Source organism: Mus caroli, chromosome 2, assembly GCF_900094665.2.
Source record: "Mus caroli chromosome 2, CAROLI_EIJ_v1.1, whole genome shotgun sequence".
Classification (NCBI taxonomy): Eukaryota; Metazoa; Chordata; class Mammalia; order Rodentia; family Muridae; genus Mus; species Mus caroli.
This window is the reverse complement of record NC_034571.1, coordinates 155,276,050-155,297,852: the sequence shown is the minus strand read 5'-3', so window position 1 is coordinate 155,297,852 and position 21,803 is coordinate 155,276,050. Positions and strand designations below refer to the sequence as shown.

Here is a 21,803-nt window from a genome sequence, read left to right as displayed (position 1 = left end):
CTCCCAATTGCTGGGAAGGTAGTCAATGGCCGCCTTGCCAGGTGAGCTTGATCTTCGGAATAGCTGGATCTGAAACCTCACGCCTCCAGCCCTCTGTCCTGACTTTGGAAATGAGAGTTGAATAGGACCACACGGTTTAGAAATGAAAAGCAATCGCTCCTCCTGGATGCTTTATTGGGGACTCTAAGCATGAGCGGCAGTGACACCCAAACCCTTTCTCAACATGCAGAAGGCACAGGAAAGTGAGACCGGGGGAGCAGTGTGGAGGAGAGACCCCACTGCATGCAGTATGAGGAGTTCCTGGGGGAAAAAAAGGGGAGGAGGTGGATGCACCCCCGCTCGTGAGCTGAGAAGGACCTTCAGAGGTGGAGACCATGAGGGAGGCACCCCTGTTCTTGAGCTGAGACTGACCTTGGGAGGGAAGGTCAACATGGCTTTTGCTGAGAGGCCCACCGTGAAGGGTGGGAACTCAACTCAAGGTAGGAGTGGCTGACGCGCTGCTGCCTCAGGATTTCTAGGTAAGTGCCAACCCTCACCAGCTGGCCAATGAGGAGGAAAGGGGTGAAGGGTGTGCCCATGGAATTAGTTGATCCCAGCCAGAGATGGGTTTTAGGGTGCCACTGCTTGGCTTGAGCCACTGCTGTCTCAGTCCATGTCCAGGAGAAGAATGAGACCCCTTCTGGTCTTCAGAGACTTTCCACGGGGACTCTGGCTCTCCAGTCCCAGACAGAGGTACTGGTTAGATGAGTTGGGTCTCCATGTTGGCTTTGTCCTATAGAAGAGGTCCCTGCCAAGAGGGAACGGGAGGCTGGGGTCAGGCCCTCTGAGTCCCCAGCACCTCCCAGAACCTGGGCCCTGCCGGGTGGAACACTCTGGGACTCACCTCAGATGCTAACCAGTCCCCACAGTAACGTCTTGAGTCTTTGAATCAGCAGAAAAGACATTTGGATTTCCTTTCTCTCGCTTTCTCTCTCTGTCCTCTGGTAGAGCCGTAGCCTCAAATCACGGCGTTGACAATGTCTACTTCTAAACTATGGAATGTTGTCACACTGACAATAGAATTACTAGGAAGAAGGGGCAGGAAGGTCTGTCCAGTGCTCATGGGACAGTGAGTAACTGAGCAGGATTTGGGAAGCACACAGCACAGAGACACCGCCAGTCACACACCAGGCCCCAGCCCAGCTCTAGATGTATTTTTTCTTGAGGTACCAGTAGGCAAAGTAGCCCATCCCACCCAAGGAGCCCATGAGGAAGGATGCCCCAAAGAAGGATGGCGGTTTCCGCTTGACCAGTCGGAACGCGTTGGGGATAACAGCTGACAGCAGGGTGGTGTGGATGTCGCCCAGGACTTTCCGGAAGGCAAAGCGTCTCTGGACCCTCTCAAAGAAGGACTGCAGGTTGGGCCGGCTGCCGTCTTCCCAGTATTTCTTGGACAGTCCCAGGAACTTGAGGCGGTGCAGGGTGGCTCCCAGGAGGACATCCGCCAGGGTGAAGGCACAGCCACAGAGCCACAGCTCGCACGTCTGCCCTGGAGAGCGAGAGGACACCTGGTACTCACTTCTTAGAAGCCCTGGCTCTGGTCTGCCTGCCAGTGTCTCTCTCCTGAGGCCATTCCCTCCCAAACCTTCTTAGCAGTTCCGCCATATCCTCACACCAGCCTTCTCCGCTCTTCCTTCAAATCAACTGATTTGTAAATTGCACAGATCTGCCCTCTGCTTTTCCTGGCTTTGTTTTGTTTTGTTTTTGTTTGTTTGTTTGTTTGTTTTTTTGAGACAAGGTCCTGTGTAGCTCAGGCTGTCCTCCAATACACTATAGTGAAGATAACCTTGACTGTCTCATCCTCCTGCCCACACCTGAGAGTTAGGATTGTAGGCTTTTACCACCACACCAAGTTTATGCAGTGCTGGGGGAGTCAAACCTAGGACTTGGTACAAGCTAGGTAACCGCTCTGCCAACTGAACTACGTTCCCTGCTCCCCCACCCCACTCCCCGTCTCTCCCCTCTGTCTGTGTCTGTCTGTCTCTGTGTCTCTGTCTGTCTCTGTCTCTGTCTCTCTCTCTTCCTCTCTCTCAATTTTGGAAACAGACTCTAAAGCCAAAACTGGCCTCAAACTTGTGATCCTCCTGCCTCAACCTCCAGAATGATGGAATTACAGGCTGCACCACCCAAAGTTGTAGACTTATATTGTTTGGTTGATAGCTCCACCTAGTGTCACTGTGCATTCCAAATTAAACATGTCCAGCAGGGAATTCTGGATTGGGGCTCCCAAGCTCACCACACCCCACTGCAGTAGTGTCTCTCCCCCCTTCTATTAAGTGCCAGAGCCCAGGTGCCACCGGGAACAATTTCTTCCGTCTTGCGCATAGTCAGTCTGCCAGTCCGTCTAATTAGCTTTCTCTTCAGAATACACACACACTCTAGTGTCTCTTCTTGCACCATCCCAACATGAACTACCACTCTCTCCTCCCCAAGTGATCACAGTGCTTCTTAAATGGTTCCCTTGACTCCGCTTCTGCCTCCTTATCTACTATCAGCACAGCAGCACACAGAGGGATCCTGTTAAGGTCTAAGTGGGACCTGTCAAGCCGATGCTTCACTGACAGAGCAAAGCCCTGTGGTCTTACCTGTGTGCTGCCCCCACTTCTTTCCAGGCCCAAGAGTCTGCTTCCCTCTTGAGTCTTATCCACCACATGGATCTCCTTGCAGAGCCTCACGACAAGTCCGATCTCACCTCAGAGCCCTGCATTGGCAGGCTCCTGTGCCTGAAGCAGTGTTCTCCTACAGAGGTGACTGGCTCAATCTCCCTCCTCCGTAGGTATTTGCCATCTTTTCAAGGGGCTTCATAGACTATCAATCTCAGATTGAAGGAGCTGAGGCATAGCTCCATCGGGAGCATGCACTGGGCCCTGGGCTTGAACCCTTGCCCTGGATAAACCTGGGCATGGTAGAACATGTCTTGTAATCCCAACCTTTGAGAGATTGGAGCGCAGGGGGGCGGGGGGGGGGTCAGAAGCTTACAGTCATTCTTTACTGCAAGGTGAGCTCAGAACGACCGTGTGCTACCAGCTGATGAGGCAGACTGTCACAGAGGGGACACCAGGCTAGCGTTGCTGCAAAGGTGTGGGGCGGGAGAGAAGCTGTCATGACAGGGTCCGAGACCTACCCTACAGCAGCAGTAAGAGCCCAAAGATGTCCCCTTTCAGGGTCAGGTGAGACCGTGAATGCTAACAGTCACCATACTGTCCTCTTCACCCACAGAGTAAACGCATGCCACATGATGCCATCCCGAGTACTCCAAATGTCTCAATGATTCTGTCATTCTCTCCACTCTGTGTATGGGAGACCCAGGTCCCAGTACAGGGCAGGACTTGTCAAGGCCACTGCAGCCCTAGACCTTAGGTCTGCCTGACTCCACAGCTCCTGATCCTAACCAGCTGGCAAGGCTCTGGGATCTATCTCTGGGAGAAAGAGGCTGGGGATTGACAGAGTGGGTAGGGCAAGCAGGTGGGCTGACCCCTTCACCGCTGGTACAGCACCTACCCTCATTCTCCAGTTTCCTCTTCTCCAGCTCCGCCTCAATCTGGTCCAGCACCATAGCCAGCTCCCCGAGGATCTTCTTCAGGTAGCTCACGTCATCGTGCTCCAGGATCTTGGCCTATGGGCAGGACAGGCAGGAGAGGTGCTCCAGCGTGAGCTGGTCTCATGAGAGCCATGATATGCAGAGATGATGAAGGAGCTCTGCCTAACACCCTCACACACACACACACACACACACACACACACACACACACAAAAGACCCTGCCTTCAAATACCCCCTCCTGTATGTGACACGGCTCACCACTGAATGTACCCTTATCCAGGACTGAGCCAGTCCAGTGAGCTCGGCCACCTTGCGCACATTCCCTGGCATGGGACTGGAGCAACGGTACCACTGTGCTAAGTGCACTGATGTTCTTCTCCCAGAGAATGGCTCTCTGCCAATTCTGCTCAGAAGCACATGGAAGATGATCCCCACCCCCACATACGGTCTGTAGCCAATGGCTGACTGATACAGGGTATTGAAGCCCGGCCAGCTATAGGGTGCCTTTCATATTCCAGAGCTTTTTGCAGGGTCAGAGGAGGCTTGGCCATCCTCTTCCCTACCTCTCCCATATCCTTGGAACAATCTCTCCATACTGTCTGATGCAAGAACCTGGGTTCAGGACTGTGTTTCCAGGGGCAACATAAGAAACCAGAGGCTGGTGTAGCAGTGATTTTCCATGGCCAAATAGCCAGGATATGGTAGAGGAGACATGATTGGAGGAGCCAACCTGTACTTTTTCCAGGTCACAGCATCTTCTGATCTTCCATTTAGAATCATTTGCATCTAGTTGTCCCTGTCTTTGGGGCGGGGCATAGGCAGGGTACTCACCATAAGCTTCTTCTGTTTAGAAAGGTAGGGCTCAGAGAGCTGTGGTTCCTCCTCGTGGTCCAGTTTCATGAGGTCTGTGGTGGCATTGGCTAAATGTCCTGGGAAAGAATAGGAAAGGTCCTGTCTCCCTGCTCGCTAGGGCTTCTTCCCACAGGACTGGGAGAAAGTCACCTGCCTGGGGCACAAGGGGCCAGTAAACCTTGCTGAAGGGGAGACTGTAGCCTTGAAGAAGAGGAGGAAGAGGAGGAGGAGGAGAAGGAGGAGGAGGAGGAGAAGATGATGCTGGAAATGTGTAGAACCTGAAACCCAGAGCTCTTCCCCTTTCCAGAGTCTCCTCCGACAGATGAAGCCAGCCCAGCCTGGGATGTCCTCAGAGCCCCTCACCTTAAACCAGGCCCTGAAGGCTCTTCCTGCAGCATTCCCCACAGGACACTCCCCATGGGACAATCAGCACTCAGTGGCCACCTATGATCTCGTATGAGTTTCAGCCCTGGCTGGCTTAGAACTTGCTGTATAGACCAGGCTGGCCTCAAACTTGCGGTGATCCTCCTGCCTCTGTCTCCTACGTGTTACTTCACCCCACTCGCATCCCCCTCTTCCAAAGATCTTCTGTGCACAGCTCTCTGCTTGTCTTCAGGGACCATGGGATCTGTCTCTCAGCTGCCCTACCTCTCATTGAGATACCCCAAACCCTGTCCCATCTCAGACTCTCAAATAAATTCCCATGCACCAGACCACTCCAAAACCCCTAGCCCACATCTCCTTTTCTGGACTAATCATGTCCTCTGTTCTCCCCCCTCCCGCCTTATAACTTATTTAATTTTACAGAGCAGCGGTGGCGCACACCTTTAATCCCAGCACTCAGAAGCAGAGGCAGGTGGATCTCTGTGAGTTCAAGGCCAATTTGATCTACAGAGCAAGTTCTCGGGTGCTCACAGCCTCGCCAGGCCACAGCACCACTCACTTAAATGGCAACCAAGGTCATACTTCCTCTCTCAGGGAAATTCTCTTTGGGAAATACAGAGCTGCTAGGGTCAAGGCCCATTGTTTGTCTGTAAAGCTCCCCCTCCTCCAAGCCTTCCCCTCAGATCCACACAAGATGCTGCCACTGCCCCATGTTCCACTCTGCCTCCACTAGACTTCCTTCAGTTCTCCACATCCTGCACCTGTCCTGCACCTGTCCCACACCTGTCCTGCACCTGTCCTGCACCTGTCCCACACCTTTCCTGCACCTGTCCCGCACCTGTCCTGCCCCACAAGTATTCCTCTTTTCCTTTCATGAATGTTCCCATTTGTTCTTGGATGTTGCCATAATCCCAGGATTTTGTGACCCTGGGACCTACCTCTGTGTTGTCCTGACCCTGATATTGAAACTAGATTTTAAAAATTTTAACTAACTGGTTTGTGTACAGGTTATACAGACATTAAAACATCCATAGTTAAAAATGCAAGCAAAAGCAAAAGAGGTGTGATAAAAATAAGTCTTTGTAGTCAGATGGGGTGACAAACATGTCTGTAATCCCAGCTCTTGGAGGCAGAACGATCAGGAGTTCAAGGTCATCCTCGGTTACATAGCGAGTTCAAGACCAGACTAGACTACATAAGGCTGTCTCAAAAACGCTCAAACCAAACCAAACCAAACCAAACCAAACAGTTACCTCTTTATCTTCAGACTCTCAGCTGTGTTCCCTGGAGACCAACACTACTGCAGTTTCTTATACACCTTTCCAGAACCATTCCTTGTACGAAGAGCCTGGGGCATTCTTCAGGACTTGCTAGAGCAGAGGGCACACTATGTGTTTGGGTCGATCCTCTTTTTACACCCATTAGTGTATCTTGAGACTATCCCACGTGACTATTATTTTTTAGCATAACAGCGAATTTACTCTGTCTCTAACTTGTAGACACCAAGGTTGTTTCCAGTGATATTTCTCACTATGTTGTAGTGAATATCCACATCTGCCCCCAACAGGGTTTCTCTGTGTAACAGACTGGCCTGGAACTTCCTCTGACACCTGAGTTTAAAGGCATCTGCTACCATGCCTGGTGGATATCTCGGTATGCACTTCTTGGTACACACATTCAAATGCACAAGAGTGACTCTGGGCTAATCTTCAAGGCATGAGCCTTTTTGGCGTTTGGTACAGAGACCTCCACCCTCAACCCCTGGCTGCCCAAGTTTCCTTATCTTTCGCTGTCATGGCCTGACCTTGACTTTCCTTCCAGGAGTGGTGACCCTGGCATGGCAAAAGCTGTGTTATCTTTGCCTGTTGGCAGCTTCATCCAGGTTGTGGCTGACTGAATGGGAGCACCAGCATAGCTCCTGAGTCTTCCTTACAGGGTTCTTGGAGCTAGGACTGAGTTCCACAACCCAACCCCTCCCCACCTTTGCACAACCCTGGGACAGAGGAGGATGGGAAGGAGAGGGGGTGACCACTTACTATGTAGGACCTATCAGAGAAGGTCATGGCTCTTCTGCCTCTAGGGCCACCAAATACCATAACAGAATCTAGACCCAAATCCCCACAAATAAACTATTGTTGGGTGGGCTGTCTGACTGGGTCTAATTCTCGTCCACTGACTGTAGGCAGCCTGATAGTTAGGAGAATATATGGGTGACTTCAGATCAGAAAAAAAAAAAAAAAAAGACCTATTGGGTGTCTTGCAGCCTTCTGTAGAAACCTCAACCCTGATGTCACTCGGTGTTCTTGGCTACCTATGCAGGACCCTTTCCCAGTCTTTGACCTCAGGTATCTGCAGCTGGGCCTCCCTAGGGGGTTTCACGGACTGGAGAGAAGCTGGTGGATAGACCTCTGTGCTGTTATCTGAATGGGGTGGCAGGAGCAGGAGATGGGGGGATGCACAGGGAGGAAAGACAAAAGGGAGAGAGGAAGGAGAAGAGGGTGGATAGAGAGACTCGGGAGCACGAGGTGAGGAAGAAGGACCTTCTGCAAGGAAAGAGGGGGTCCCCCCAAGGGGCAGCACTCACTGCGGATCTCAGCCGTGGCATACTTGGGGATCATGGAATCTGTGGTGAGCTCAGGGTGCAGGATGCAGCCGTGTGTGTAGGCGTCCATGGGCAGCGCATCCAGCAGCTCCCGGTACTGCAGCACTCGGGCATGTTGTGGGCTGCCCACCTCGGGCATCAAGGCCACCACATGCTCTGTGGATACCAGCAAGGGCTGGAGCAGAGTCTATGTCTGCCCCCACCCAGATACTCACCCCTTAGAAACCTAGAGCCCCCCCCACCCCGCCACCACCAAAGTAATACTCAGAAGTCCCAGAATAATCCTTCTAGGACTCAGCCGCTGGCTTTTAGGAATCCTGGCGACTCAGTGGCTACTCTGGGCTTTACAAAGCTGACCTCAAGGGTCCAGCACCTCTCAGTTACAGATAGGAGCCGGGGGAAGCATATGTTGCCTGCTTTCCATGGGCTGAAAAGCTGGATGCTTAGAGCTTAAGCCTCCTTGACTTGGCAAATAATTATTCATATTTATGCTTCTTTTTTTATTGTGATAGTATCTCACTCCGTATGTAGCACAGCCTATTCTCAAATTAGAGATTCTCCTGCCTCAGTCTCCAAATTACTGGAACTATAGGGCATAGACATGTGCTACCATGCCCAGAAATTTTATATTCTTAAAAAAAAAAAAAAGAAAAGAAAAAGAAAAAGAAAAAGAAAAAGAAAAAGAAAAAGAAAAAGAAAAAGAAAAAGAAAAAGAAAAAAAAAAGTTGTTTTGAGGTTGGGTGAGGTAGCACACGCCTTTAATCCTAGCATCTGGGAGGCAGAGGCAGGGGGATCTCTGTGAGTTCCAGGCCAACCTGGTCTGCATTATGAGTTTTAGGCCAAATTGTCTTGAGTGGGGATTGGGGTCTCACATACGTAGTTCAGTGTGGCCTCCAACTCTACTGTGTAACTGTCTGGCCTTGAACTCCTGGTCCTCCAGCCTCCACCTCCTAAGGGCTTAAATCACAAGCATGTGCTACCATGTCCTACTTGCAGATTCTTGTTCTTATAAATAATACCAGCCCGGGCCCTGGGCCCACTGTCTCGGCTGCCTGGGCTCCTGCTCCAGCCAGCAAGCAACTGAGCCTGCAGAAGCCAAAGGGTGGCAGGGAGGGAGCAGAGAAGTTCCAGGGTGTCCTTTGTGTATCTTCGGGGTTCACATTGCCTGAGAGCATGCCAATGGGGTTCCTGGGAGTCTGGTCCTGACTATACTTAGAGGTTGTAGGGTTTTGGGCTCTGATAAAATGTCATTCTGCTTATGGGAGCCTGCGGGAAACCTGAGGGTCAGGGCTGAACCTGATCGAGCTCCTAGAGAAAGAAGAGAGCCACACCCCAGTTGACCTGGGTTATCTGGGCCATGTCTTCCCTGGCGTGCCAGGGAGAGGTGTGCGGCTCTGGAGGCATCTGAGCCCTCACAGTAGCATCTGGCTTTTTTGGGGGGAACACTGAGTCCTGCCTATGGGTCAGTGGCTTGCTTAGGTTCAAAGCTGTCTGAGCCCATGGGATCCCTGCCCACCCCTGGGGGGCATAGCATACCTCCCGTGAAGGTGCGTTCCACGTAGTCAATGATCTGGTCATAGTCACTGATAATGTTGTCTCTGTGGATAATGACTGGGACCTCCTCACCCAGGTTCAGCCGCATGAACCACGGTTCCTTATGCTCACTCTGAGGCAGGCTCACATCTCTCTCTTCACAGGCCAGGCCCTTCTCAGCGATCACCAGCCGCACCTGCAGGCGCCAGGGTCAGAGCGGGGGGGAAGGCGGGTGGACACAGGGGACACTCTGCCCGGGGTGGGGGGAGGCATGCAGGAAGGGAGGTCAGAGGTCACACACAAGAGGGGACACTTGCTTGCAGCCCATTCTTGGGCACTTGAGGGGGGCGGGGCTATGGCTCAGGGGGCTTGTGCTTGCGGATTGGAGAAGAATGCAGCCAGAGGCTAGAACACAGGGCAGTGCTAAGGGTCTAACATGTGGGACTGGGGTTCCATCTGTGCAGATGTGGGCAAATTGCCTGAACCCGTAGGACCAAATGAAAGTATTTATAGCTCTAAGTCCGTGTCTAGCACACAGATGAGGTCAGTTCACACTTAATGTTACCATGATGCAGACACTTGGCCCGGACTCCAGGGATGGATCTGGCCAGGAAATTCACAGAAATTCCAGTATCATCATAACCAAGAGCTAAATGCCTCAAATGATTTGCGGGACAGAGTGAGGTAGACGAGAATGTGTCCATAGTCACATAGTCCTGAGTTGTTTCAAACGCCTTCCCATCTTGATTGCCTGGATGGATGCCGGCAAGAGCAACTAGAGGTAGCCAGATCGAGGCTGGAGCAGCTAAAGCTAAGAGAGACACCAATCTCACCCAAGTCTTCCCTTATGTCTCTAGGGGCCCAATGAGGGGGTCACTCTCCTGACCCAGGCTGTGTTTGCCTGAAGCTCTTAGAGCCTCACTTATGGGGTGAGACTCAGAAGGAGGATGGTCTCATCCTAGACCATGGAAAGGGGGTAGTGGTAATCCACTCCATCGCTGCCCCTCCCAATCGTTTGGCTCCAACCCAGGGCCAGGAGGCCACCCCCGAAAGAGGTAGAGGCCAATTCTTGAGCATTTATGTTCTCCCACACCATAGATGGCAAACATGGGCTGAGCATCTCGACCCCCTCGGAGAGTCCAGGTTTAGTATCAGAAGAGGGGGACTAGTGTCAGAATCACAGGCTTGCTCCATCTGTTCCAACCCAGAAGACTTTAAAAGTCTTCTTACTCCTGGGAGCCTCCTGTTGTAGGGCATCCTACTGTGTTCCCTCAGAAGGCTGTGGGAGGAGTAAAAGCTCAATCCTGTATGATGTTCCAGCACACATTAGGGCAATAGATATTAGCTACTTGGATCAGACCCCATATTCTGGCTAGCGTTTGTCAACTTGACACAAACTACAGTCATTTGGGGACAACTGAGAACACGAGAAAATGCCTCCATAAGATCTAGCTGTAGGCAAGTCTGAAGCACATTTTCTTGATTAATGATCAATGTGGGAGGGTCCAGATCACTGGGGATAGCGATAGCCCTGGGCAGATGGTCCCTGGGCAGGTGGTCCCTGGGCAGATGGATTAGAAAGCATGCTGAGCAAGCCGTGGGGAGCAAGCCAGTAAGCCACACTCCTCCACGGCCTCTGCTTCAGTTCTTGCCTCCAGGTTCCTGCCTTGCTTTCTTGCCTGCCCTGCCCTGACTTCACTCAGTGATAGGCTGTTTATTACCCGAGAGGTGTAAACTGAAATAAACCCTTTTCTCCCCAAGTTGCTTTTAGTCAGTTTTGTGTTTATCACAGCAATAGAAAACTAAGACAGCAGGTTTGATAGACAGAAAAGACTAAGAATGGAAGCCCACCTGGCTCTACCGATGTTTGCTGTGTGATCTGAAAAGCCCCACTCTTCCAGCTTCTTCCTTCCCCGCCTGCACCCCTCCCACCAGCTCCCTCTGGGGTAGTAGGAGGGATTTCTGGTTCCACCAGGAGGAATCACTGCAGAGGGAGCAGGCCGGGGCAGCATCTGTTTGCTCTAGGTGAGTGAGTGGGCAGCTGTGTGCGCATGTGTACAGTGTGCTTGTGGGAGTGTAAAGAAAGTGTGTGTACTCGGCTTAGTAGAGTTTGTGTTTGTGGGCAAGGCGTGTGTGGATGTGCATATGTGAACCCATGGCAGTGGCCGATGGGAGAGGCGGTGTCTTGGAGAAGCCCCTAAGCTTTGAGGTGGAGCTGGGCACAGAACACAGCCAGGTCCCTTCTTTCTGTATATCCCAGAGGTCTTTGGCTCAGCCAAGCTGGGAGAAGGGGCTCCTGGTCAACCTGGCTAGAAAGAAGACCAAACCAGGCCTTTGCCCTTGCCCTTGGCCTTCTACCCTGTCAGGGCACCTTTCCCAACATGCTGTGGGAAAGTGCTCTGGGCTGTGCCCTGAGGCTCCCTCGAGGGAGTCAGGTATGGGCTTCTGCCTGGGGAGGGACTATCTTTAGAGACACAGTAGCTGCTGGGAGCTGCCTCAGGTCACCCTGGCAGATGGCCGAGGAGGCTTTCACCTTTAGTGGAGCTGAAGGCCAGAGCCATGTGCAGGGGAGGGAACCCGGAGAGGAAGCCAGGCCCAAGGGAAGGGCACACAGCCACCACGGCCATCTGCCACTCAGTCTCCTGGAGACTTGGTTAGTTAGACCCAGGGGGGTCGCCACTCTGTGTCACGATCTCAGGGGAATCTACCTCCTCTGTGGGTGCCTGGAAAGTATTTCCTGCTGCTTCATTAGGACGACGCACAGTAGGATGGTTGTGATGGCCTGGCTTGGCTTTTCTACACAGTAGTGTAGTTGCTGAGTGACTTTGTAAAAGACACTCAAGACCTCCGAGCCTTACTTATTTTTCCAATGCCCCCTCCCCATTTAAGGCAACGAACAGCTACTGGTTTATTGAAGCAGATACTTTTTCTCTAGCCCAGGCTGACCTCTCCCTCCCTATAAAGTCAAGAGTGACCTTGAAATCTCACCCTCAGCCTCTGTCTCCCTAGTGCTGGGGTTACAGGTGTGTGCCACTACGCCTGGCTTATCAAACACCAATGGCTTATGAACACATCACTTTTTAGTACATGTTCATTGTGAACCTACAAGCCAGGCCTTGCTCTCACTGCTAGTGCTGGAGGCTCTGTGGTGAACATAACAGACCCCATTCTGCTATTGCTGATGCTCTAGGCAGGACAGATAAAGGTAAAATGTTAAGGCCATAGGGCCACAGTACCAGAGTGTTACGGAGACAGGGACACAGCTTTGAACAGGATGGTACATCAGGCAGGCCTACAAGGGTGTAACAGCTCAACACAACCCTAACAAGGGGACGGAGAGATCCACGTGAGGACCTGGGCAGGGAGTTTCAGGGGAAGAGCATCTGCTGCAGAGGCATAAAGCAGAGTCATCGGGAGATGTCTGAAGCCAGGACAGGTGGGTGAGGACCAGGAATGGAGTACAAGGATTATGTACTATGACTTAATGAAGACTCCCAGACTCAGGCAGGGAGCCATGTGCAAATAAATTCAGGGAGTCCGTGAGTGAGGGAAGGGATGACATGTCCCTTTAGTGACAAAAGTTCCCTGACTGTTATCCCTTCTTTAAGGACGTGGGCAGACAAGTCGGGTGTGGGCATGGCTTGACAGTTGTTGCAGTTACTCAAAGTATGTGTATACTAACTGGGACTTGAACAGGACCTGCCTCCAGACTGTGTCAGATAGTGGGCAGGTGCAGAAAGACACGTCATTACATGGAGTGGTGGTATTAAAAATATTCCCATAGATGACCTTGAAAACAACTGGGTCCTTTTCTGCTCTAATTACCCTACCATGGGACGTTATTCCGTTATTCAACTGAAAACAGTGTGCTGAGAAGGGTCCATGGCTATCTGTGACTGCATCCTGATTCTCAATCATGTTAGGTGCCTTTGGGCCATTTTGAGGATCCCGGGTCTCTCTTGGAGGGACTAGGGAGCTACTGTAGATGCCTGAGCAGGAGTGTGCTGAACACACAGTAGGTCAAGGTTGGTAGGAAGTGCCCAGGAGTTTGAAAGACGAGATAGTTATCCTTTCAGCTCTTGCATGGAATCAGGAGTACTGGTCCCTGGCAGGACCCAGACCTAAGGCTTTTAACTTTGGGGGCTGAAGGCTGGTACAGGGCTCCTCGAAGGCACAGCTGGGACAGGGGAAGGGTCCAAGAGGATGGGGCAGAGGAACCTCTACTCAGATATGTTTCAGGGTACCAGGATAGCCTGAGACCACTCTCATAGAAATAGCAAGATTATCACCAGGCCACTCTTACATCCGTCTACTGTCCCAAGTGATGTACAGACAGCCTTATGCGAACTAAAGCATACACTCCCTACAGATACTCTGGGATGTGGTACCAGTACCTGTGAATACCCCAACACCGTCACTATCCAAACTTTACAAGAGGAAACAAGCCTAGAGACTAGGCATGACCTGGCAAAGCTAGCCAGTAGCAAGTAGCTTAGTTCTGTAAAAAAAAAAAAAAAAAAAAAAAAAAAAAAAAAAACTAAAACAAAACAAACAAACAAACAACTTAGCAGATATAAGGGGAATGGGGGAGTGGTGTCTGTGTGTCTGTGTGTGTATCTGCGTGTGTGTATCTGTGTGTGTATATATAATGCAGAGAACACTGGAATAGGAAAGGCTATTCGTTCTGTACGGGGAAGGAGGGATCCTGGCAGGTGGTAGCTGATATATTTTCCTATTGAGAAAACTGAGGTTCAGAGAAGGCCATGGACATATGGGAGCCATACTCATATTCCCAGTAAGCAGTCTTAGCTTCTTCCCAGCCCCGTGGCCTCTGACCACCACCCAGGACAGTGCCTGAGCACTCTGTCAGTGCGCAGTTGTGTAATCAATCAGGAGCTCCATCCATGACCGTGCATGACATCACTCAGTCCTCACACCCTCAGGTTGAGTTACTAGTGTTGCCCACAAAAGACCAAACAAGGTGAAACCTAGAGAGGTTATGAGATCCACAGGGTCTGAGAGGGACAGGGACCCAATGTGTCTCATGTCACAACTGGTGTCTTCATGGCAGCCAGCGATCACAGAGTCCTTGGCACATGCCATGTACATTCTAGGCAATGATCAGGAGTTCACCTACTGCCTTTACCCCCCCCCCGCCCCCAGTTTATCAAATGCATCACTGAGACACAAGAGGCAAAGTAATGTGTGTATATTGTCCTGCTAGTCAGGGGCAGCCCAGCTGGCTAGGCCCAGAGTCTAGACCTTGGGCTCCCACATGGTCTTGCTGCCCTTAGGATCTTCTACAGTCCCCAGTGCCCACAGGGGTTGCTATCACTCTCTAAGGTAGGACATTTCTGCATGTAAGAGCTCAGATACAATCAAGGAGGGGCTTCCCAGAGAGTCTGCAGCAAGCTTGGCCTAAGGGCCAAAGGGGAAGATGGAATGCACCCACTGTGTTCCTACTGCACACTAGGCTCTTAACACACACCAGTGTTCTGGAAATCCCCCAGGCAATCTGCAGAGCCCAGAGAAAAGCAAGGCCCTGTTTGCAGGTGAGGATTGAGTCATAGACAGGTGAAGTGACTTGCCCAGAGTCACTCAGAGGATAAACAGCCAAGAGGATATGAACCCAGCCACATGATTGCCAAACCCATCCTCCTCTTCCTGTGTGCTGCTTTCAGGCTGTGTGTCTGTACCCTGGTGGAGGAGGCACGAGGATGCCTCGCTAGCTTGAGAGACACTTAGCCTAAAGGAGTGCTGCTGTGAGTAGTCCCTTCCCTAACTCCAACCCACCTATGCCCCACGCCCAGGCTGAATCGTGAATCTTCCCTGGGAGAGGAGCAGGAGAGTCTCTAGAGGGACAGCAGGGGGATGCCTCCCGCTACCACATATTGTATGCCAGTCATCGAGGTCTGCTTCCTGAAGGTTTTCATTGGGAGAGTTCTGGGAACTGGAGGTCAGTCTGACCCAACTCCAAATCCCCAGTGCCTTGTACAGCCCAGGACACACTCAGCAAGCAAGTAGGTGCTTGGTAAGCACATGCAAATGCATGGACAGGTCTCAGAGTGACCTTGGCTAGCTTCGACTCTTCTTTATCTAGCAATTTTTATTTTGATGCTGAGATTTGAGTCCAGAGCCTCATTCACGTTAAGCACAAGCTCTGCTACTGAGCTGATCCCCGTTCCACCCCCTAACACTTTAACAAATCCTCACACCCTTATCAACAGGCCCTCCATCCCTTACCAGGCATCAACAGCAACACTCCCTGTACACAATTTCACATCATCCTCACGGTAGCTCCCTGCAGAAGTGACCATGTTTATTCCACTTTACAGATCAGAACGCTTAGCCTTTGGAGAGGTAAACCGAGGCATCCAAAGCTTCATAGTGGGCCAGCGAAGAAGATGGTTCTCCCACTGGGCTCTCCCTGGCTAATCTCAGACTCAAGGGCTCTAAATTGGGAGACTAAAGAGTGAAAGGTAGTCCAACTTTCTCAGTATCACCTAGGTGGGCCTCTAGACTAACAGCCATCTGGGGCAGAATCTGGCAGGCTGTGTCTTAGCCAGGATCATGAAGTGATTTCAAGGCACAGTGGGGTGGGAGTAGAGCCAGCCTGGAGTACTGTTGTGTCACCCCTTAAACAGCCCCTCCAGAAACTCTACTGAGGGGTTCAAGTTCCTGGTGGCTATTATTACCTCTATCACTATCCCATTTTTCAGGTTATAAAACTTAGCCTGGACCAAAACACAAATCCAAGTCTTTGGTTTCCAAAGCATTTATCTTCAGCAATACTTGCCGGCCCCCATGTGTAAAATGAAGGCATGGGACAGGGCGGTGGAGAGCTGGGGTAGTCAGGTAACAAAACAGCTGTGCCTTAGAACGAGTTCTGGGCTCTGGCCATGGTGCTGAACCCACTGGCTGCAGACAGGACTGCTACCCAGGCAGGGTGGGAGACTGAGTCCCTTAGAGCCACCAGGTACTGGGCGCAGAGCCTAATCTCACTCCTACAAAGCGGAAACCCCGGTGACAGTACTAGGGTGTACTTTCAACTGCCCCTACCCTAGGAAGTAGGGGAGTGTTCTAAGTGGTCTAAGGAGCCAAAGCCGGTCTGTGCCTTTAAGAGCAAAACAAATCTGATGGGCAAGCCAGCTGCTCTGAGGGGATGGGTTAACAACTCCTTCCTTCTCAGCTCTTGAGAAAGGGTGACGGCTGGGGAAAGACTAAGCCCCTGACCGAAGAAGACCCCTGCTAGAACGAGGGCCTCGGAGCTGTGGCCCGAGAGTGTCTGGAACAGTGGATGGGATGAAAGCTGGCCTAAAGTGAGGCTTCCTCTGCTCAGCCCCATCAGGCCGCTTGCCGGCAGGGCCGGTCTGTCCCCGGCCTTTGTCTCTCTGTTCAGGTGTCCCCAGGAGGAAACGAGGCCTAAGGAGATGCTCCTGGCATTGGGGCAGGGCTCTGCGGCCCCTCAGGACAGTTCCCTCCGGGGACCCCCGGTGCTACCTGCCCCTCTCTCCAGTCCCCTCCCAGTCTCCTGTCCGCACCCCGCGTCCGCTCTACCTTCTGCGAGCTGAAGGACTGGGTCCAGTGGTACAGAACCAGGCTCTCCTTGGGCCAATGGGCGGGGCTGGATGCCTCGGGCGCGTCGGGGGTCTCCACCGGCTTGGCTGCATCGCTCTCCAGCGCCGAGATAGGCCACCAGCTGCAGTTGGTGGGGGTCAGGTTGTTGGGGGTCGCCATGACAGCCCGCGATCCGAGGAGGAAGGAGGCGGCTCGGCAGCGGCTCGCTGGCGCCCAGCATCACATGGCCTCTCCGAGCCGGCCCCTCTTCCTCCTCCCCCTCCCCGCGATGTTATTACTCACTGGGTGCAGGAGGAGGGGCAAGGGGATCCCGGGGCTCTTTCCTCCTCCTCCCAGCTGTAGGTCCTCCCTGAGGGCCCTAGGGAGGGAAGGATGCAGAAACCGGGGCCGAGCCCCCAGAGCGCTCACAGTTGGTCAGTCACCTGCCAAAGACTTCACCGTCATTACGCATTTGTGCCTCTCAATCTTGCGGAAACACTTCTTAGTTTAGATAAACGACAGTATAGAGGTCTGTTAACCCTTTTTCACAAGTAGTGTCTGGAGATAGCTTTATTTGAAACTCCATTTTCTGATGTTCCCCTTCCTAAAGGGTTTCCAACAGCAGAAGGGGATGAATTGCAATTTGTTAACCACATCGGCACTTACTCTCTGCCCAGGCACAGGCACTAAGGGCTTTCCAGCTGTCTACCCCTTTGGCCTGATTTACAGAGGAAGAAAGGGAGGCTCAGAGGAGAAGTGACCTTGCTCAAGGTCATAGAGCTGCTAACTGGTGGAGCTGAGATTCAAACTCAAGGCTGGCTTCATGCAGGACGGGACTAACTGATGATTGAGCAGTCCTGCAAGCAGCAACTCAAGCTCGTTAAAGGAATCATGCGTCTTAGCTATGTAGACACGACTTTCCCAGGTGAGGAAGGGTACCATTGGTGGGATCCTAGGTGACACCATCACCCTAGGATATGTAGCCAGGTAGGAGTCTGTAGACAGCCCCTGTGCCTCTCCTGTAGGAGATTTTAAATGTTCTTTGGAACTTAGGTAAGGTTACCTAAGCATACCCATGCTTCCCCTGGAAAATATTTTATTAGATATTTATTTATTTGTATGTGTATGGGTGTTTTTGTCCGCATGAATATGTCTGTGTGCCAGATGCATGTCTGGTGCCCTCGGAGGCCAGAAGAGGTTGTCAGGTCCCCTGAAACTGGAGTCATAGTTGTTAGACACCATGTGGATTTGAACTCAGAACCTCTGGAAGAGCAGCCAGTGTTCTTAACAGCTGAGCCACCTCTTCAGTCCCAGAATATGAATGTTATTAATGTCATAATTTACCTTTGAGAAGTGGACCCCGAGATAGTAGTTGAAAAATACAGTTGCTGGCCCCTAAAGAGTGGGAGAAGTTATGAGAAATATATCCTTGGGCAATGTCTGCAAATGTCACAGAATGATCTTACACAGGCCAGTTTACTGAGAAGCCCTGTCTCGTGAGCCCGTTTGTCGAACCCTGCTCTTATGAGTTAGTGTAACTGGGAGAGCAGGCCTCACTGTTTGCTGTTTCAGAGTCCTGGACACTTCACCTCACAGACAGTGGCTGGTCTTTTTAAATTTTTATTTATTTATTTTTTTCTTCTACTAAAGTAAGCGAACTTCTATGGAGCTTTTTCTTTCCTTTATGCCATGGCTGTCAGGAGCCTGGAGCTGCATTTTTTTTCTGAGTCTCATTGTTGAATTGGTCTCCCCAGGTTTTCTTATTAGATCGCTTTCCATGAACCAGGCTGAGTGGTCCTGTAGCAGCTGTCTGCATGCTGGAGAACCCCGGGAGTTCAGAAGCTGCTTAGCCTGCGGGGGTGAAGTTTCAGCAGTTCTAACAGGGCTCTGCAGGCCTAGGGAGCTACTGGTCTTTGGATTGGAAGGCCAAAGAAGCTGGGTTCTGTCCCAGTGAAGGATGATGGCGATGGCAGCAGAAGCAGCAGCCAAATGCATGCACTCTCCAGCAGGGCACAAAGGCAGGCAGGCATAAAACAGCCCTTCTTTTTCTTTAGATCTTTTTAAACTGGGCTATCAATAGGCATAGGTGGTGTCCATAGTGGGAGGGGGTGGTCTTTCTCCTTCAGTTAATCATTCTAGGAAATACCACTTGGTTTGGTGAGGGTTTCTATTGCTATGATGAAATACCAAGACTAAAAGTAACTTGGAGAAGAAAGGGTCTATTAAGATTATATATCTCGACCAGGCAGTGATGGCACACGCCTTTAATCTCAGCACTTGGGAGGCAGAGGCAGTCAGATCTCTGAGTTTGAGGCCAGCATGGTTTATAGAGTGAGTTCTAGGACAGTCAGGGCTACACAGAGAAATCCTGTCTTGAAACATAAAAACAATTACATATCATGAGTTGTAGTTCACTGAGGGCAGAACTTCAAACCAGGTAGGAATATGGAGGCAGGAGCTGATGCAAGCAGAGGCCATGGAAGAGTGATGCTTAGTGGCTTTCTCCCTATGGCTTCTCAGCCTATGTCTTAGTCAGGGTTTCTATTCCTCCACAAACATCATGACCAAGAAGCAAGTTGGGGAGGAAAGGGTTTATTCGGCTTACACTTCCATGCTGCTGTTCATCACCAAAGGAAGTCAGGACTGGAACTCAGACAGGTCAGGGAGCAGGAGCTGATACAGAGGCCATGGAGGGATGTTCTTTACTGGCTTGCCTCCCCTGGCTTGCTCAGCATACTCTCTTATAGAACCCAAGACTACCAGCCCAGGGATGGTCCCACCCACAAGGGGCCTTTCCCCCTTGATCACTAATTGAGAAAATGCCTTACAGTTGGATCCCATGGAGGCATTTCCTCAACTGAAGCTCCTTTCTCTGTGATAACTCCAGCTGTGTCAAGTTGACACAAAAATAGCCAGTACAGCCTAAATTCCTATATAAAACAGGAAAGTCAGTCCAGAGGTGCAACCCTGCTACACACACAGTCGGCTGCCCCACCCCCCAACAATCACTGACTGAGAAAATGCTTTACAGCCTGATCTCACAGAGGTGCTTTCTCAAGTGAGGCAAAAGATGTAATTCTAGCATTTTTCTTTGCTTGTTTGTTTTCAATTTTCAAACATACAAAAAAAAGAGAGAAAGGAAGGAAGAGAGAGAGGGAGGAAGGAAGGAAGGAAGGAAGGAAGAAAAAGAAAGAGGGAAAGAAAAGAAGAAAGGAAAAAGGAAGGAAGGAAGGAAGAAGGGAAGGAAGGGAGGGAGGGAGGGGGAGGAAGGGAGGGAGGGAAGAAGGAAGGAAGGAAGGACGGAAGGAAGGAAGAAGTTCATTGGACATTCATATATCCATCACTAGACACAATTGTTATTAAAACACCGTCCCTCTTCCATTCTTGTTTAACTGAAGGCTGGAGAACTTGGAGTAAATTATAGGAATCATATTTCTCAAATGAAATGCTTTAGTGTGAGAGAGTTAATTTGCCTTTTTCATTGCTATTTTTTTTTTTTAAAACACTCCATTTACTCACACAAAACACTCTCAGGTTCTGGTTTGCCTATTTTAGATTTTTGAGACAAGGCTCACTATGTAGCCCAGGCTAGCCTTGAACTCGCCAAGTAGCCTGAGCTGGCCTTATACTTGTGATCCACCTGCTTTTGACTCTAAAGGGCCAGAGACCCTATTTTCGAGCCATTTCTGTTGATAAGAACCCAAGTTGCGTATCTCAGTGTAGTCCAGATTTAATCTGATGGCCGCACACAGGAAACAAAGCTAAGTCCTCTCACACAGCAAAATGTTCTTGGGATGACCGTCCTAAGTCAGTGTCTCTTCATGGCGTACGTACTCCCCAATGTCTGCTTGGTGGAACACCACAATTGCCATGGGGTCCACTTTTCGGCAGTCTTGGGTAGACTTTGCTGCCACCCCAAAACCCAGAGGAATGTCCGCCATGGAATAGACCACCACTCCCTAGTACTGAGACGTGTTCTCAGTAATTCGACCCAGACCGGATTTCAACACATGGTTTCCATACAAGAAGGACTGTTCTGCTCCTGGCTTCACCCACACTTTATACTTGGCATAGGGGGCCAGGTAATCCAGAGCTGTCACGTGCAAGCGGAACTTGTGGGTCTTGGTAAACTTTCCAAAACACGTCCCCAGCGACACGAGCTTGTCTCCAGAGATGTTGGCGGCCAGCTTCAGCATCATCTCACTCACATAGTAAACTCGGTCGTTGTGCAGCCGGAAACAGTACGTGCCGTCCGGTCTGTCCACCAGGAGTTGCAGGTTCTCTCCGATGTACTTTGAGATCTTCTCAAACATGACCCAGGTCTCTTCTTCAGTCAAAGGCCTCATCTTGCCGCTTGCTTGGCTCCAGGGAATCCTCTCATTGCTATTTTTTAAGATTGATTTTTATGTGTCTAAGGGCCAGAAGAGGGTGTCAGATCCCCTGGGAACTAGAGTTACAGATGATTGCTGGGAATTGAACCCACGTCCTTACAAATGTTCTAAAGCACTGAGGTACCTCAGCGAGCCACCCTGACCATCTCAGGTATTTTATAAGTAACAGGCACATTATCTCTAACATAGGCTGCAGTATGTGTGCCCATGTTTGTGTGTGCACTCACATGTGAGTCCATGACTGCAGATGCAGGCCGGAGGTCAATGATGGGCGGGCATCTCCCTCACTTTTTCTTCACTTTATTTTTTTAGGTGCGATCTCTCACTGGACCTGGAACTTGCTGACTCACATAGTCTGCGTGGCTGTTGAGCTTCAGGGATCCTCTGATCTGTGTCTCCCCAGCTCTAGCCCTGGGCTTTGACATGAATGTGGAGTTCTGAACTCTACCTTGCTTCGATCTCTCTAGGGCTGGGGTTATAGGGAGAGCTACTGTGCCCTGCTTTAACATAAATAATTTTCTTACGTTAAACACAACTTTCATGCTTAAAAAAAATTCACAGTAGGCCCCTAATAATTACTCCCTATTCAGATTTCTTAAGTGTTGCCAGAACTATTATGATAGCTAGTTCAATGAGGATTCAATCAAGGACTACCTACCAGGCAAACTTTATTTCTCCAAATGCCTTTTACATCTGGGCTGGTCCTTGTTCTCTTTTCCCAGGTCTCACAAGGAAGACTGGCCAATTGTCTTGTAAGACATCCACTCTGGGGTTTGTCAGACTGATGGAAGCTCTTTGGCTTCTTAGAGAGCCAGTCTCTCCTCTCTCTCTCTCTCTCTCTCTCTCTCTCTCTCTCTCTCTCTCTATCTCTCTCTCTCTCTCTCTCTCTCTCTCTCTCTCTTC

General features: G+C 50.8%; 1 protein-coding gene and 1 pseudogene across 1 annotated transcript; both read right to left on the bottom strand.

Moving 5' to 3' along the window:
• Positions 1-1,158: 1,158 nt before the first annotated feature.
• Gdap1l1 (ganglioside induced differentiation associated protein 1 like 1) lies at positions 1,159-16,758 on the bottom strand. The gene is made up of 6 exons (XM_021156120.2): positions 16,510-16,758; positions 8,956-9,148; positions 7,402-7,575; positions 4,413-4,510; positions 3,541-3,655; positions 1,159-1,528 (listed from the first exon to the last, which is right to left on the bottom strand). The coding sequence occupies exons 1-6, from the start codon at positions 16,687-16,689 to the stop codon at positions 1,185-1,187; spliced, it is 1,104 nt and encodes a 367-aa protein (XP_021011779.1). The 5' UTR covers positions 16,690-16,758; the 3' UTR covers positions 1,159-1,184.
• Positions 16,759-20,237: 3,479 nt separating this feature from the next.
• On the bottom strand, positions 20,238-20,855 carry LOC110290308 (annotated as a pseudogene).
• Positions 20,856-21,803: the final 948 nt, after the last annotated feature.